The sequence below is a fragment of the Cucurbita moschata genome, unplaced genomic scaffold (assembly GCF_002738365.1).
Source record: "Cucurbita moschata cultivar Rifu unplaced genomic scaffold, Cmos_1.0 Cmo_Scf00001, whole genome shotgun sequence".
Classification (NCBI taxonomy): domain Eukaryota; kingdom Viridiplantae; phylum Streptophyta; class Magnoliopsida; order Cucurbitales; family Cucurbitaceae; genus Cucurbita; species Cucurbita moschata.
In genome coordinates, this window is record NW_019268517.1 from 3,019,293 (window position 1) to 3,034,571 (window position 15,279).

A 15,279-nucleotide genomic window follows, 5' to 3' on the forward strand; every position below is an offset into this window, starting at 1 on the left:
AAAAAAAAAAAAAAAAAAAAAAAAAAAAAAAAAAAAAAAAAAAAAAAACAAAACAAAAGAAGATAAGAACAACTTCTAGGGAGATTTTGTAGGAGGGGAACCTGAAAACTGCTGGACAATAATCTTTCCACTCAAAGTCAGTAAAGGAGCCTTGAGGAAGACGTATCTTATTCTTCTTGGCGTGTTGAATCCAATCATTTTTAGTGGTTTTGAAGTCCTGTGGTGAGACTTCCTCTCTCCCCATTGCCATGAACTTCCCTGCAACACAGAGACCTTATTCAAGAACAAACAATAGCAATAGCAGCCTAAATGATATCAAAACAAAAGGGCTTGGTCAAATTCAGGGATCGTGGTATTAACAACATTGTTCATATAACTTTGGCCATTTGTCCACGAACAGTATAAAGAATCTTTCCAAAACCTACAAAGATGGAAATCATCTGAAAATGATGTTCAAAATCAAAACCTTATTAATGTCCAAACTCCCTTGACTGATTCAGAAATCGTTGAATTTCCAGGTTGATTCCAACTAGAATCATTCAAAAACCAATGTCAGTATCTTAAGAACAAGTTAAATTTATAAACACATACAGGATAAACATGAGAAATGATTATATCAACCAACATATTCACATAGAACGAGTTCATATTTTGTTCATCATGCCATTGTCTTGTTGCAAACAAACCCAGATGGGATCACAAGCTCAAACACTTATCTGATATCTACACTATTCTATTGTCAACGGATTTCAAAGCCATTATACGCATCGTGGATTCTGGGTCACGTTATGGGAAATCAATGGAGAGGATGCGAGGTTGTTTTCTCAAAATGTAGGTCACCATAACCAGAAAAGCTGAGAGGGTGTGTTCATTGCTGCACAAAACTGCTCTGTTGTACTCAAATGGCACAGAAACAGAGCCCCCCCAGATAAAATTACTAACAGATGTAAACAAAAAACGTCCAGTTTATTAGGGTCTCGAAAACCCAGATCGCCCCACAAACAAGAATATGTGAAAGATGCATTTTCTAATCGAAAAGGGCAAAAGAAGAAACCTAAATGATTTCCCCACATCAATCAACCAAACCCATTTGCAAAAATCAACCAATCCAATCCTGGAAGAATCAGAGGAACAAAAGCAGCAAGTAGGCGATAAACGAAGACGAAGACAAAAGGGATAAAGGGAAAAAGGGGAAAAAAGTGGTATAAATTTCGCAGAGACAGAATGACGAAAAGGGTCGAACCCATTACCTTTGTCAGGGGAAGAATCAGTTGATGAGGGGAGAAATTGAGGCAGCCATGGAAGAAAGAGATAGAGAAGAAGAAAAGGGAGAGGGAGATGAATAATTATGGTTTTGGGATTGAAGGGCGTGCTAGAAATGGAGGTTAGAGACGATTGAATTGCAGGGGAAATACAGTCTTGGCGCCATATTTAATCGCGGGGTATTCCAACCAACGCCCTATTTTTGGCAAATGTCCACTAATCAAAAGCTCCATTGCCAACCCAAGTGCCCTCTTTTACTACATTATTAGTTAAAATGACATGTTTACGTGACCAAATATGTTAGAAACCGATGAATTTATTTCATTGGATCGCATAGGTTGTTAGAAATTGATTTATGGTGTGATATATTTAGCACGTCCTGTTCTAGACTTTGTAAAGGTCGATCATAAGGAACAACGCAAGCAAGCAAGCGATCAACATTGAGTCCACCTATTAAACCCAAAAGCTTAAATTGTAGATAGAGCACGTCCTGTTCTAGACTTTGTAAAGGTCGATCACAAGAAACAACGCAAGCAAGCAAGCGATCAACATTGAGTACCCATTAAACCCAAAAGCTTAAATGGTAGATAGAGCACTAAGTTCATGTTGCTGCCAGGACAGCCCACAAGTACAAACAGATAGATATGCATGTACAGAACAGCAGAGTTCTAGACAGAGCTCAAGATGAACAGAGAGTGATTCATTGAAGAAGTTCCAGGAATCACCAAATTTGAATCTGTTTTACTTGAGAGGTATTTTCCTATGTAAAGAATTATATTCTCATATTCATGAATATGAATGCAGCTTTTATCTGCAGTTACATGTATATACTTCTTCCATGGAATGTAGATTCTTCAGTGCAACAGAAAATTCAGAAGAGAAAGCAAATAAGAACCAAATCAACCAAAATTTTCAGCACACAAGCTGAAACAAATCAGGGATTGATCTCGAGCCTCGGTTCGAAGCAAAAGCCGGTGAAAAGCTGAAGCGGGAATCTCTTTGTCACGGGGCACTTCTGCGACCATCTCCATTGTTTTACGTTCATGTCGAAAATGAGTAAAGCTGGAGCTCCATAGCTATGGATGTAGATAAGGTCATCAGTGCCACAGCTGGAAAAAACATCATCCAACTCCCCAAATCCCTGGAAGAACTTGTGAGGCATGCGTGCAATTTCTTGCCACTCTTTCCCACAAAGAATCCAAATGCCAATCCCTTTAATAATGTCTGGCCTATCCTGTTTACCAATCCCTCCAACCATTACCAGCTTCTGCTTAAGGTTCATCAATCGACCACATGTGAGAGAACAAGGAGCAGGAATAAAGCTTTTAATCAACAAACCATGAGAAGAACGGTTAGAGATATTATAAGTAACGAGACCATGTCGATGATCAGACATCCCGCCCCCAGTTGAGTAGAGCAAGAAGTAAAGAACACCATCACAAATCACACTCTCGTCGCCACCTCTCCACTCCAACAACACTTCAGTCAAGGAGGTAGCCCACGTGTTCGTTTCTGAATCATAGATATGAATCGATATATCCCATTGAAAGAAGTTTCCAGGAACTTGCTTAGATTTCACAACAGAGATTGTATAATTGTGTGAAACCCTGTTAGCAGAGATTGCTAGTGCACTATAATCAGAGAACTTAGATCCTGAGGGCTCCGGTAGTTTCACTGAGTATTTGGTTATAGGATTGCAGACATGTAACTCGCTTCTACTGTCATTATCCATGAAGCAAACCAAGCCACGTGATGAGGCAATGAACCAATTCAACTTGTCGATGCAGGGGAGATCGATGGCATACCACTTCCTAAGAACTGGATCGTAGGCATGACCAATCGGCTCATCCGAGCTCGTAAACATGAAATACCAAGGTTTATGCGATTTGACATGTGAGAAGTTCCACAAAAAACTCCTGGAACTGACTATATCATGCCATCTTTTGCACACAGAGCCAGCTCGAAAAATGCTCGCTATTGGTAGACATGACAGAATTCGTTCCAACAAGTCATCAGGCAGGATCGACTCCACAGAAACTGCTACAGCCTCTATGCCTCCCTCATTTGTGAAGTCTGAGTACGAATCGAAATTTATAAGATCTCTTGCCATCTCATTGTGGAAAAGCTTGATCCATGACGTTTTTCCCGCCATAACGAAGAACTGATCACAGGACTCGAATTAGAAGAAGACGCAGCAGGAAGGAACCGATCCAATTGTTCTGAATTGAAACAAGCACATGTCATAAAGCATATTCTTCCAATAGACAGGGAGAAAAACACATTTCAGCTTAGTACAAATGACAAAGGGAAGTCAGAAACTAAAACATAGAGAGTACTACATAACACTACTCATCATTACACTTACAGTAACATAAATAAAAGTCACACCACCCTTCAATCATACGACACATCCTGTCTTCAAGAATGCCATGTGGGTTTGTAAGACAAGAAATGATCCTTTGCAGAACAACTTGGGACCATACATGTAACAGCCTATCAGCCTATCAGCCCAATCCCACCGCTAGCAGATATTGTCTTCTTTGAACTTTCCCTTCCGGGCTTCCCCTTAAAGTTTTAAAGCGCGTGTACTGGGGAGAGTTAAAAAGGGTTTCACACCCTTATAAAGAATGTTTTGTTCCCTTCTCCAACCAAGGTGGGATCTCACAATACACAAAAAACCAAAGTGTTTTGGAACCACAAATAAGGGCAAAGGGGATAAAATTTGAGGCCAAACAAACGGCATTGTGCAGAACCCCACAGGAAAGAATGGCAGACAGCAACAAAAGATGGACACTGTTCATGAGTACAATATTCTTTAAGAAAACATGTATGTAAGGAGTCAAATTCCAAAGAGGGAAATAAATACAAATCGCCTAATCATAACTGCAAAGGGTAAAATTAAGAACAGTGGAAATCAATTCAAAAAGAAGCTTTCCAAAACAAAATCCAGTCCAGTCCACATTAACTCAACATAAATTCAAGCAATCTCCAGAGGGAAAGTGAAAAACAAACAAGAACACGTCTCAAGAGTTAAGGATCAATCAACTACAAAAACCTGGCGTCCAAAGAAAGGCATATCCATATCCATCAGCAAACGAGCAAATACATGGATTAAAAACAAAACCCAGATCAAGAAAAAAAGGCAACAAAACGATTACAAAAGTAAAATTAGGCCCAGATATCGAAAACCCACAATGAACAAACCTTATAGAAGCCCGAAAATGGGGTAATGGTAGATTGGATGGAGAAATGTGGGATGATGAAGGAAATGAGAAAGAGGGAGCAAGGGTTTAATGGGTCAGAGAAGAGAAGTTAGAGGAAAATGGGATGAAAGGATTGAAAGGGGGGGTGCAAGATTTGGCGGCCAAAAAACAGAGAGGAAGCATGAGGTGAAAGCATGTTAGATGAGAGAGTGAGGCTGTCTGTTTTGTTGCTACTCAAGATTTTTCTTCGGTTTTACATCATTTGGTTTCTCCCCTTTCGTTTTCTTTTTAGATATAACAAAAACGACAGACGAGAGTGGGAAGGGGAGGGCGGTTTCTCTTTTAGCGGCTGTACAGAGAAAGAGAGAGAGGCGCGTGGAAGCGCGTGTACTTATCTCTGGTAATGGGTCGCGTGGGGATTGAGCGGGCCTTCGCCTTGTGTTTCACTCCAGACCTGTTTTCCAAGCCATCTATACCTTTTTTATATATATACATATTTTTTTTTTTAAATTTTATTTTATAGATTGTATACTCAGTTTAAATGAAAAAAAAAAACCTTTAAATTTTGTACTAAAAAAAAAGTATTTGACATATTACTTTTCTAAAAAAAACAGATAAAAATTAGAATATTAAAAAGATAATTTACTTTAAAATAGTTTAAGGGTGACGTCATTAATTAATATTTTTAGGCGTGAAATACATCATTAATTATTTAAATATATTAATCTAAATACACCATAGAGTTTCCATCTTTATTTCATGACTAAAATATAGTCAATTAAATTTATGAAATAAAATATAATTATTAAGACAAAAAATAATAATAATTTAATTTTGAGTGACTACTCATCTAAAATAAAATAAAATTACAACCCAATTTCGTGGATATATATGTCACAAGCATCAAATAGGTAGCGTAGAAATTAAGAATCCGTCAAAAAAAATTGTTAAGATAATTATTTAACAAAAAAAAAAAAATATTTATTGGAATATATACTTTCCCGAATAAAAGAGCATCGTGTTCTTTAGAATAAAACGTTTTCTTTTCTACGTATTTGATTTCCGTGGCTCCCTCCCGCTTACCCTTGTTCTTACTTGAAAAATAAAACATTATGGAAAGGGTCGGTTAGGGTTGAAAAATGCAAACACATACCTCTCTATTGGTTATATTGTCCGATTGTGATCTATCACCAATAAAATGTAGAGGAGTCATATTTCTAAGTTTGCAGAGAACATAGCTATTGATCATATCGTTTGTTAGAGAGAGGTTTCGTTCTTCTCTCTAACCGGTGTAGGACCTCGTTGCTGCTTTGATTAATAAAAGATAAAGAAACCTATTCTTGTTTTTTTTTAAAAAGAGGTCAAACTCTCAAATATTTGTCATGATCACGAGTCACTCGAATGTGTATAGTACTCCTAGCTATCCATGTCGTAGTCGGTTTTGGTTTTTTCATCTAAAAAATGTCCAAACTCGAGTCGACTTAATACACGGACATTGTTTAAGATTTATGTGTTGTTTTGTTTGAATGGTAAGATGAAAGGAAAAGAAGACAAACAAAATGCCAAAAATGTGTCCTAATCATGGAAATTCAGAATATAAGTTACCAAAATAGGGAATCCTTCAGTTGGCTGCTGGCATGAGGGTAGAAATATGTGGTAAAAGGTGAGTGAAGAAGTACAGTAAAAAAGTAAAAGAGAGAGCAGTGAATCACATGGGTTAAAGTAATTACAATCACCAATGACACTGGAATTACAATCAACTTTTCGAACCGATCGAGTCCTCCCACAAATAAATTCTTCTGTTGGATTTAATTTTTTAAAAAATAAAATTTTAATTGAGTCAATTCTTTTAATTCTTTTTTAAATATTAGTTATCAATGTACACAAATATGTTTTTTAAAATAATTAAAATGTAGTTTTAGTGTTTAGTTTACTTTTTTTTTTTTTTTAATTTGGTCTCGGAAGTTTTTTGTTTTTGTAAACTACAATTTTTTTACAATTTGAATTAATTTCCATTTCATTTTTTGAGTTTTTAAAATTCTAACATTTTAATTTTAGATTATGTAGGGTAGTTCAAAGTGTCAAAATACCTGAGAGTTAAATTTGATTTTTAATTATTCTCTCAGTAACTAAATTAAAAAAAAAACATATTAGTAAAATATAATTATTACAAGTTAACAACAACGTTGTCATATGTCAATATTAAAAAAAAAAATTAATTAATAAAAATATTTCTAAAACCCTAAACCCTAAACCCTCAAAATTTTACTAATATCTTTAAATTTAAAAAAAAAACTTAAAAAACGTTAATTGTCTGATAAGAATGGTTGGTATTCTATTTCAAATAACCCATAGAACAATTTTTTTTTTAAATCATTAATACTAATTTTTTTTTTTAAGTTATGAAATTTTGAAGATAATATTAACACCCTCTACTATATAAAAAAAAAATTCATAGATTATTTTTAAACACTGTTTCTCAAGTTTCTAAAAGCCGTTGAGATGTATATGCAGTTGCACAACAACAGCAACGATCTCACTACCTGCTACTCATTTGGCTATCGACACGTATTTCTGATATGATTGTCGTTGCGATCCATCAATTACGTGGATTATGGTATGTTTTACTAGTTCAACAATTGGATCTCTGAGGAAAACTATCGCCAATCTAGAATTTTTTCAGCGGTTACTTATTACTCCGCCTATTCAAAGAATCATCGATTTCTAGTCGACAGACAATTTCGATCTTGCGAACTCGCAAGCCACTACATAGGCTTATATGTTGACATATTTTTGGTTTGAATTCAATTCCAAATGATTTTGATCGTTCATGGAAGTTGGGAACAACTCCATCTCCTTTTTGTTTTGAAGGAATTTCGTTATTTAATAATTGCATGCAAAATCAAAGGTAAATATTTAAATTTTGAAATCATGAGATTAGAACACTTGATTCAAATAAATTACCCTTAAATTAATAAAAATTGAAAGAATCAGAGTTTGAACAAAATGAAAGGAATGGCGAAATTGTTCTCCTGAATCTCTCGAAGTTTCATTCCAGAAACCCTTCAATCCAATGGCGGGGGAAAACAAAAATATCTATGATGATGATGAACAATGAACAATGATAATGAAATCCTCAACTGGGGTTAGAGAATTTACCTTTCCATGTCCGGAGATCCTCTGAAAACCTTGATGTTCTCCAATGGCGGAATATCATCGCCCATCCTCGTCTTCCTATGGATCACCAGACCACACAAAAACCCCGAACGCTTGGACGCCTTCAGGGTTTTGGCTTCCCCTGCCTCCGCCTCTGCCTCCGCCGCTTTCCTAAATCCGTTCAAATCACTAACCAAATTCGATTTCGCCGACGACGATGAAGAAGAAGAACACGTCGATTCATTCCCATCCGACGAATCCAGCAACTCTGCATCATGAGATCCGGCGGAAATTTCAGAATCCCTAGCCTTAGATTTCTTCTTCCTCCTCCGCCGCCGATCAAAACCCTCCCCCATCAAATCGCGGTAACCAATCGCAGGCACTCCATTCAAGGAAGCGAAATCGGAGTTTTCATTAACCATAACGCCGATATTGAGAACGCCTTGGAAGCGTCCAGAAGGACGACGGACTTGGAGGGCAGTGAACGCAGGGGTCTTGGTACAGTCATTAGAAACGATGACGTTACGGAAAAGGAAACGGACAGTACCGACAAGAGAATCACGGAAACAGCCTGTGGCGTAGATCTCGACGGAGACAGCGGCGGTATCGCGGGTAAGAAACTCCGGCGAGACGCGGAAGAGAAACTTGTCGTTCCAGGTGGGGTTGTCGCCGCCAATGGTGTCGAGACGGGTGCGGAGGCGGTTCAATGGGTCGACCCATGCGACGGCGTAGGTCTGTTTGGGATGAAATTGGTGGGAGGGGACCTTGAGACCTTGGGCAGAGATGAGGTTGATCTCCAAGACGGGCATGTGGGTGGCCGGAAGAATCCAGTCTCCGGCAACCTCCATGGGTGAAGATGAGAGAGAGAGAGAGAGAGAGAGAGAGATGGAAAGGGAGAGTATTAATGGAGCTCAAGAACGGAGGACATTGCGGCAGGCAAGGAGAGGTGCCAGCGGAGAAAGAGGAGGGGAATTTTAGAACGAAGCAGCTCTGGTTTGGTCTCAAATGGCCGGATGTAAGCTCCGCATTGTTGGCTTAAGAAAAAACCACTTTTGCTCCCATAAAACCGGTTCGAACCAGCTAAATGAACCAGACCGCATGGAGAAATGAACCAGACTGAATCGAACCGACTCGCTCGTACACTTTTAAATTTTAAATAGTTGTGGATTAAATTCGTAATTTAATTTAAATTAACTTAGAGAGCAAATTCCATCCTTTTCTTGGTTGTGTAATTAATAATGATTAATATATTTATTATTTGTTGAATTGTATGAAAATAATTTTTCTGCTATTTATTAGTTGGTTCTCTACAAATAGAAGCCCTACGAGGGGAGATGAGAGAGTTCCAAGCCAACAATGTCGACATCAGCGGAGAAAGAAGTGTTGAAATACTCGAGTTAGATAAATATCTAATGCACTCTTTATTTGGAAGTCATTTTCTTGACTTGATCTCGAAGTATTGTTCATGTCGACCCATTTTCAAGAATTTGATTTTAATCTCCATACAAATATTGCTGTCATATGATCATGTTTATTTGATTATACTATGGTGCTTAGTATAGATTATTGTATAAATCATGACTAACGTTATATAGACAATGTCTATCGTTAGTTGTGGTCTATGGTTAAATAGACTATAAGTGACGTTATTTGTGGTTCTACATTGTAGGCCAGGGCTAACATTATGTATTGTTTATATTACCATGATTGATGTTAATACTAGTTTATTTAATATAACATAATTGATATTAACTGTGATTTATAATTTAGACCGTCAGTGTCACAACCATATTATGAAGAGAATAGGTTGTGAACCTCGAGTGCAGTCATGATAACGTGGCGCCTAACTAACCATGTGAGGGCGAGACAAGACAGTGTTGTGATGCAACCAAGGAGAACTATTCAAGTACGTATCCAATCGTCCTAGGCTGTCATACTGAATCTAACCACTGAGGGTTTGGTTTTACTGGCATGCATGTCTTTCCAAGTGATCCCTTCAAGTATTATTTCTTAGAATCCATGTGTTACTTACATGGATGACACGCACCCATGTGTTACTTACATGGATGACACGCACCCATGTGTTACTTACATGGATGACACGCACCCATGTGTTACTTACATGGATGACACGTCCCCATGTGTTACTTACATGGATGACACGTCCCCATGTGTTACTTACATGGATGACACGTACCCTCTCAAGCTAGGTTTTTTTTGCATGTTACGGAGGTCCAAAATTTCAAAAATTTATCTGGTAGGTCCTAATTCAAGTAAAATTAAGGTTAGTATTGAAATGGAGACAATCGAATAGGACAAAAAAACAAACCTCACACGCAACCAAGCATAAGTACATACGCAACTGAGGGAAGGGGGACACGCGTTCACAACTTGGCACATGGTAGCCTCTAATTCACGCATTTGACTCCTAGGGCGTATGTTCGAATCTAGAGGCACGCGATTTTCCATTGAATTATGTCGCCGCAACATGTGGTTTCAGATATGGGTAGGCAGACTGAGTGCCAACCCAGTTCGGCTCGGGTCACTTTGTGGCAGCTGATCATCACTTGATATAAGCAGCCCGTAGCCTGTGTCATTTATGTTGTATGATGATGCGAGACGGATGATGATAAAATGACTTAATATAATTATGTTCTATATGCAGGTATTGAATGTCACGATACATTATGATGACGACGAGTTTTCAAAGATATAACCCTAGTTAACGTTAATGATAAATGTATTGTATGAAGGTCAATGCATTTTTTGTGTTCATATACATCTGGATATTTCCCCATTTATGATTATGAGTACGGACGCATACACTATGATGATGATGGTCATGCCTCACATGACACTTAGGGGTTTGACCTCTGGAAACTAGCTCGACTATGATGGGTCTAGGGGGGTGCGAATCGCCTAGGGACCCACGCTCGCAAGTGTGGGTTATGTGCTGACATCTGGACAACTAGCTCGACTATGATGGGTCTAAAGGGGTGACAGCTAGATTGGTCTAAAGGGGTGACAGCTAGATTGGTCTAAAGGGGTGACAGCTAGATTGGTCTAAAGGGGTGACAGCTAGATCGACTATGATTGGTCTAAAGGGGTGACAGCTAGATCGACTATGATTGGTCTAAAGGGGTGACATCTAGCTCGACTATGATTGGTCTAAAGGGGTGACATCTAGCTCGACTATGATTGGTCTAAAGGGGTGACATCTAGCTCGACTATGATGGGTCTAGAGGGGTGATATCTAGCTCGACTATGATGGGTCTAGAGGGGTGACAGCTAGCTCGACTATGATGGGTCTAGAGGGGTGACAGCTAGCTTGAATGATGGGTCTAGAGGGGTGACAGCTAGCTCGACTATGATGGGTCTAGAGGGGTGACAGCTAGCTCGACTATGATGGGTCTAGAGGGGTGACATCTAGCTCGACTATGATGGGTCTAGAGGGGTGACATCTAGCTCGACTATGATGGGTCTAGAGGGGTGACAGCTAGCTCGATTATGATGGGTCTAGAGGGGTGACAGCTAGCTCGACTATGATGGGTCTAGAGGGGTGTGAATCGCATAGGCATATTCGTGTGTACGGCTACTTCTATCTCAGGTAGAAGCAAGATATTGGTACGGCTACTTCTATCTCAGGTAGAAGCAAGATATTGGTACGGCTACTTCTATCTCAGGTAGAAGCAAGATATTGGTACGGCTACTTCTATCTCAGGTAGAAGCAAGATATTGGCTACTTCTATCTCAGGTAGAAGCAAGATATTGGCTACTTCTATCTCAGGTAGAAGCAAGATATTGGTACGGCTACTTCTATCTCAGGTAGAAGCAAGATATTGGTACGGCTACTTCTATCTCAGGTAGAAGCAAGATATTGGTACGGCTACTTCTATCTCAGGTAGAAGCAAGATATTGGTACGGCTACTTCTATCTCAGGTAGAAGCAAGATATTGGTACGGCTACTTCTATCTCAGGTAGAAGCAAGATATTGGTACGGCTACTTCTATCTCAGGTAGAAGCAAGATATTGGTACGGCTACTTCTATCTCAGGTAGAAGCAAGATATTGGTACGGCTACTTCTATCTCAGGTAGAAGCAAGATATTGGTACGGCTACTTCTATCTCAGGTAGAAGCAAGATATTGGTACGGCTACTTCTATCTCAGGTAGAAGCAAGATATTGGTACGGCTACTTCTATCTCAGGTAGAAGCAAGATATTGGTACGGCTACTTCTATCTCAGGTAGAAGCAAGATATTGGTACGGCTACTTCTATCTCAGGTAGAAGCAAGATATTGGTACGGCTGGTACGGCTACTTCTATCTCAGGTAGAAGCAAGATATTGGCTACTTCTATCTCAGGTAGAAGCAAGATATTGGCTACTTCTATCTCAGGTAGAAGCAAGATATTGGCTACTTCTATCTCAGGTAGAAGCAAGATATTGGTACGGCTACTTCTATCTCAGGTAGAAGCAAGATATTGGCTACTTCTATCTCAGGTAGAAGCAAGATATTGGCTACTTCTATTTCAGGTAAAAGCAAAATATTCTTGTACGACTACTTCTATTTCAGGTAAATGCATATTCATACGACTACGTAAAAGCGATATCCCCGGTTATTCTATTTCAGGTAAAAGCTATATTCCTGTACAGCTATTCTATTTCATGTTAAAGCAATAGTTGGCTATTCTATTTTAGGTAAAGCAAGATATTTCTTAGGACTATTCCTATTTTAGGTAAAAGCAAGATATTCTTGTGTACGGCTACTTCTATTTCAGGTAAAAGCAAGAAAGACAACAGACATTCTAATAGGAAACCATGACATATGCACAGACTAGTCACACCTATTTTCTTAGACTTAGTTAGAATACAGTGTTTTTAATTTTGACGTTTATTTATTTTATTTAGTATTTAGTCATGTGATTTTAAAGATGTTTTTGAACATAACAGTGTTTTAAGATGAAATTTTAAATGTTTAATTTCGCAATACTTAATGACAGTAGCAATTCTAGATAAGTAGAAATTTAAGATTGTTACACGACTGTCATTCACCATATGTCGTGTGTCACCTTTTCTCCTCGCGTTTGTATCTGTTCTTCAGATTCCATCCGTATCTTTTTTTTTTTTTTAATTTCTTTCCATTTTCTTTGATTTTTCTTAACTTTCTCTACTATTTCAAATCAAGATGATTTATTCTTGAAAATTGTGGAATTTTAATCCATCTTTATAAAGATATTCTTCTTGTAATTTTTAGTCAGCCACCACAAGAAATAACCGAGTCCAAAAGTTGCCAAAAACAACAAAGATCTTGTGCAAAATTCCTCCAATAATAACATACTAAAAATTTATAACTTCATTTAAAAATAAAAAATAAAAAAAAAACTCTCGAATTTGAAGGAAACCGAAGATCATGAATCTAAAACACTTCCCTTCCGATCTTTCTCGATTCTCGATAGATTTGAATATGGTTCTCGTTTTCTTATGTAGAACACATTAAAGAAGGGCCAGCTCCATAGTGAGCCCAGCCCATCAAATAATCAATGACCTATCCAATAAATTAATGTGTATTTTAGGATTACCCAATAAACTAATTAATTAAATAAGTATATAAATTCAATTAATAAAATAAACTCTAATTTCTGTCGGTCGCTTGAGAGTATTTTTTATTTTATTATTAATTTAGCATAATTGTATTATTTAAAATCTCATTATTTTCATTTTAAAAACTTAAATTTAAACAAAAACAAAATAATCCAATCAAACTTTAAATATTTAATTGATTATAAACAAGGGTATATATGAATTGAGTTAGAAAAATCGTTTGGACCAACCCAAAATTTTAGATTATTTGGGTTGGTGACCCGAGCAACCCAAGTAGAATTTACAGCCCATTCTAACCCAATCCTCTATTTTCAAGTTAGATTGGTTTGGGTTGTCAGATTTTTCACTTTTTTTTAGGTTGATTGAAAAGAAAAGAACGATGACCCCTAACCCAAATGGAATTTTCGAATTTGAACCGTAAAAAGATCTATCTCAACTCAATCGTTAGGTTAGACAGTCAGAATTAGTCGGATTATGAGTTATATGAACACCCTTAATTATAAATCTTTACGCATATAAAGTTAATGTACTACCCCTAACCCAAATTGAATTTTCGAACTTGAACCGTAAAAAAATCTATCTCAACTCAATCGTTAGGTTAGACCGTCAGAATTAATCGGATTATCAAGTCATATGAACACCCTTAATTATAAATTTTTACACATACAAATTTAACGTCTTTCAGTGTAAATTAATCCTCTAATAAAAATTTAAGATTTTAATTAATACAATTATTAATTTAAAATTTTAAGTGATACAATTTCCAAAGTTTAAGGATATAAATTGATTTTTTTGTCGTGAGTTACTTTTGTTTGGTTGGACTTATCATGTTTGGTCCCCTCTCCCGAGGTGACTTAGAGATCTAGCTAGGATCTTCTAGCGTAGTAGATCTTTAAAATCATCGTATTAATCAACATATTTTTTATAAACATAAAGTACGATAATGATTTAACTAATTTTTGGCTTTGTTTATAATTATAATAAAATGAAAATTTTAGGGTTGATTTATTTTATTCGAATTTTTTTTTATATTTTTTGAAATTAGACGGTAAAAATAAAAAATCAAATAATTATGGAACGACATGTTCTAAAAACGGTCTAATGAGTGGGACATGAAGTAGTGGACGGCAAAGGTGTGAATCCTTGATAGTCATTGATCATTCACAAAGGCATCGTTATTTGGGTTTGAACTTTCAACATTATCCTCTCAAATAATTGTCTCTTTTCCACTTCATTTTCTTTTGTGGACCTAATATAACTCTCACTTCTTCACTTCATTAATATAAAAATATATTTTAATACTATTAATGACATCAACGACCCTACCAAAATGACAATTATACCCCTGAGAAAGTTGATGTAATATTGTCTTCTTTGAGCTTTCTGTTTCGGACTTCCTCTCAAGGTTTTTAAAACTTGTCTACTGGTCTTATCTCCAACCGAAGTGAGATCTCACAAATTGTGTGACACTCGAGTAAAGAATGATATAGGGATGAATTGAAACTACATCTGAATGAGAGAAATTCTGAGCCTAGGATAACTAAAAAAGACTTTAAAAAAAATGAAAGTTATAATCTATAACAACAAGGTGCATATTTTATTTTCGGTGGCTCAATCATAGAAACTTCATAATTAAACAAAATAATAAAGAAAAACTTTAATTTTAATTCATATTCCGAGTTTTAGCTACCTCATCATCCAATCATATTTTAGGAAAAAGTGCATAAATTATTGAATAAGTAAAAAATGTTAAAAAAAAATAATTTTTTACCTAAAAACCTTTTCGAGCTAATTCTAACGATTAACCATTTTCACGTTTTTATTCATTGTGAGCTCGGTTTATTATTTGAAAATAACGTTTTATATAAACACAAAAGAGAACAATACCATACTATTACAAATATATTAAAATATTAAAAATTTATTACTCTCAACGCAGGTCGGTGATTTAACCTTTATTCTTTGTTCGAATTATGATATTACAAGAGAGAGAAAAAAAAAAGCTCGAGTTATCATGCAATGATAAAAAAATTAAAATTAAAATCATATTTTGATGTT

General features: G+C 36.6%; 3 protein-coding genes across 7 annotated transcripts in view; all 3 read right to left on the reverse strand.

Annotated features, from left to right (window-relative positions):
- LOC111448283 (phosphatidylinositol 4-phosphate 5-kinase 10-like) overlaps positions 1 to 1,404 on the reverse strand; it is a 6,952-nt gene extending 5,548 nt beyond the window's left edge. The window contains exons 1-3 of one of the 3 annotated variants that reach the window (XM_023087777.1): positions 1,251 to 1,402; positions 467 to 529; positions 102 to 258 (exon numbers count right to left, since the gene is read on the reverse strand). In XM_023087777.1, the coding sequence (XP_022943545.1) occupies positions 102 to 250 (149 nt within the window). In that variant the 5' untranslated portion in view covers positions 251 to 258; positions 467 to 529; positions 1,251 to 1,402. Of the gene's footprint in view, positions 1 to 101; positions 259 to 466; positions 530 to 1,250 lie in introns of all 3 variants that reach the window. The other 2 variants (XM_023087795.1, XM_023087786.1) reach the window with 2 other exon arrangements.
- Positions 1,405 to 1,942: 538 nt separating this feature from the next.
- LOC111458988 (F-box/kelch-repeat protein At3g61590-like) lies at positions 1,943 to 4,906 on the reverse strand. 3 transcript variants are annotated; one of them, XM_023101955.1, is made up of 3 exons: positions 4,468 to 4,906; positions 3,629 to 4,318; positions 1,943 to 3,482 (listed from the first exon to the last, which is right to left on the reverse strand). In XM_023101955.1, the coding sequence occupies exon 3, from the start codon at positions 3,413 to 3,415 to the stop codon at positions 2,198 to 2,200; it is 1,218 nt and encodes a 405-aa protein (XP_022957723.1). In that variant the 5' UTR covers positions 3,416 to 3,482; positions 3,629 to 4,318; positions 4,468 to 4,906; the 3' UTR covers positions 1,943 to 2,197. The 3 variants fall into 3 exon arrangements, with proteins under 3 accessions (XP_022957723.1, XP_022957604.1, XP_022957647.1); XM_023101836.1 differs by lacking the exon at positions 3,629 to 4,318; XM_023101879.1 differs by lacking the exon at positions 4,468 to 4,906 and having other exon boundaries at positions 3,629 to 4,461.
- Positions 4,907 to 7,473: 2,567 nt separating this feature from the next.
- On the reverse strand, positions 7,474 to 8,732 carry LOC111453413. Its single transcript, XM_023094550.1, has one exon. It carries the CDS (start codon positions 8,468 to 8,470, stop codon positions 7,622 to 7,624), a length of 849 nt encoding a protein of 282 aa, XP_022950318.1. The 5' UTR covers positions 8,471 to 8,732; the 3' UTR covers positions 7,474 to 7,621.
- Positions 8,733 to 15,279: the final 6,547 nt, after the last annotated feature.

Excerpts from the sequence above, each read along its gene's own strand:
- LOC111458988 (XM_023101836.1), bottom strand. The coding sequence starts at position 3,415 with ATGGCGGGAAAAACGTCATGGATCAAGCTTTTCCACAATGAGATGGCA.
- LOC111453413 (XM_023094550.1), bottom strand. The coding sequence starts at position 8,470 with ATGGAGGTTGCCGGAGACTGGATTCTTCCGGCCACCCACATGCCCGTC.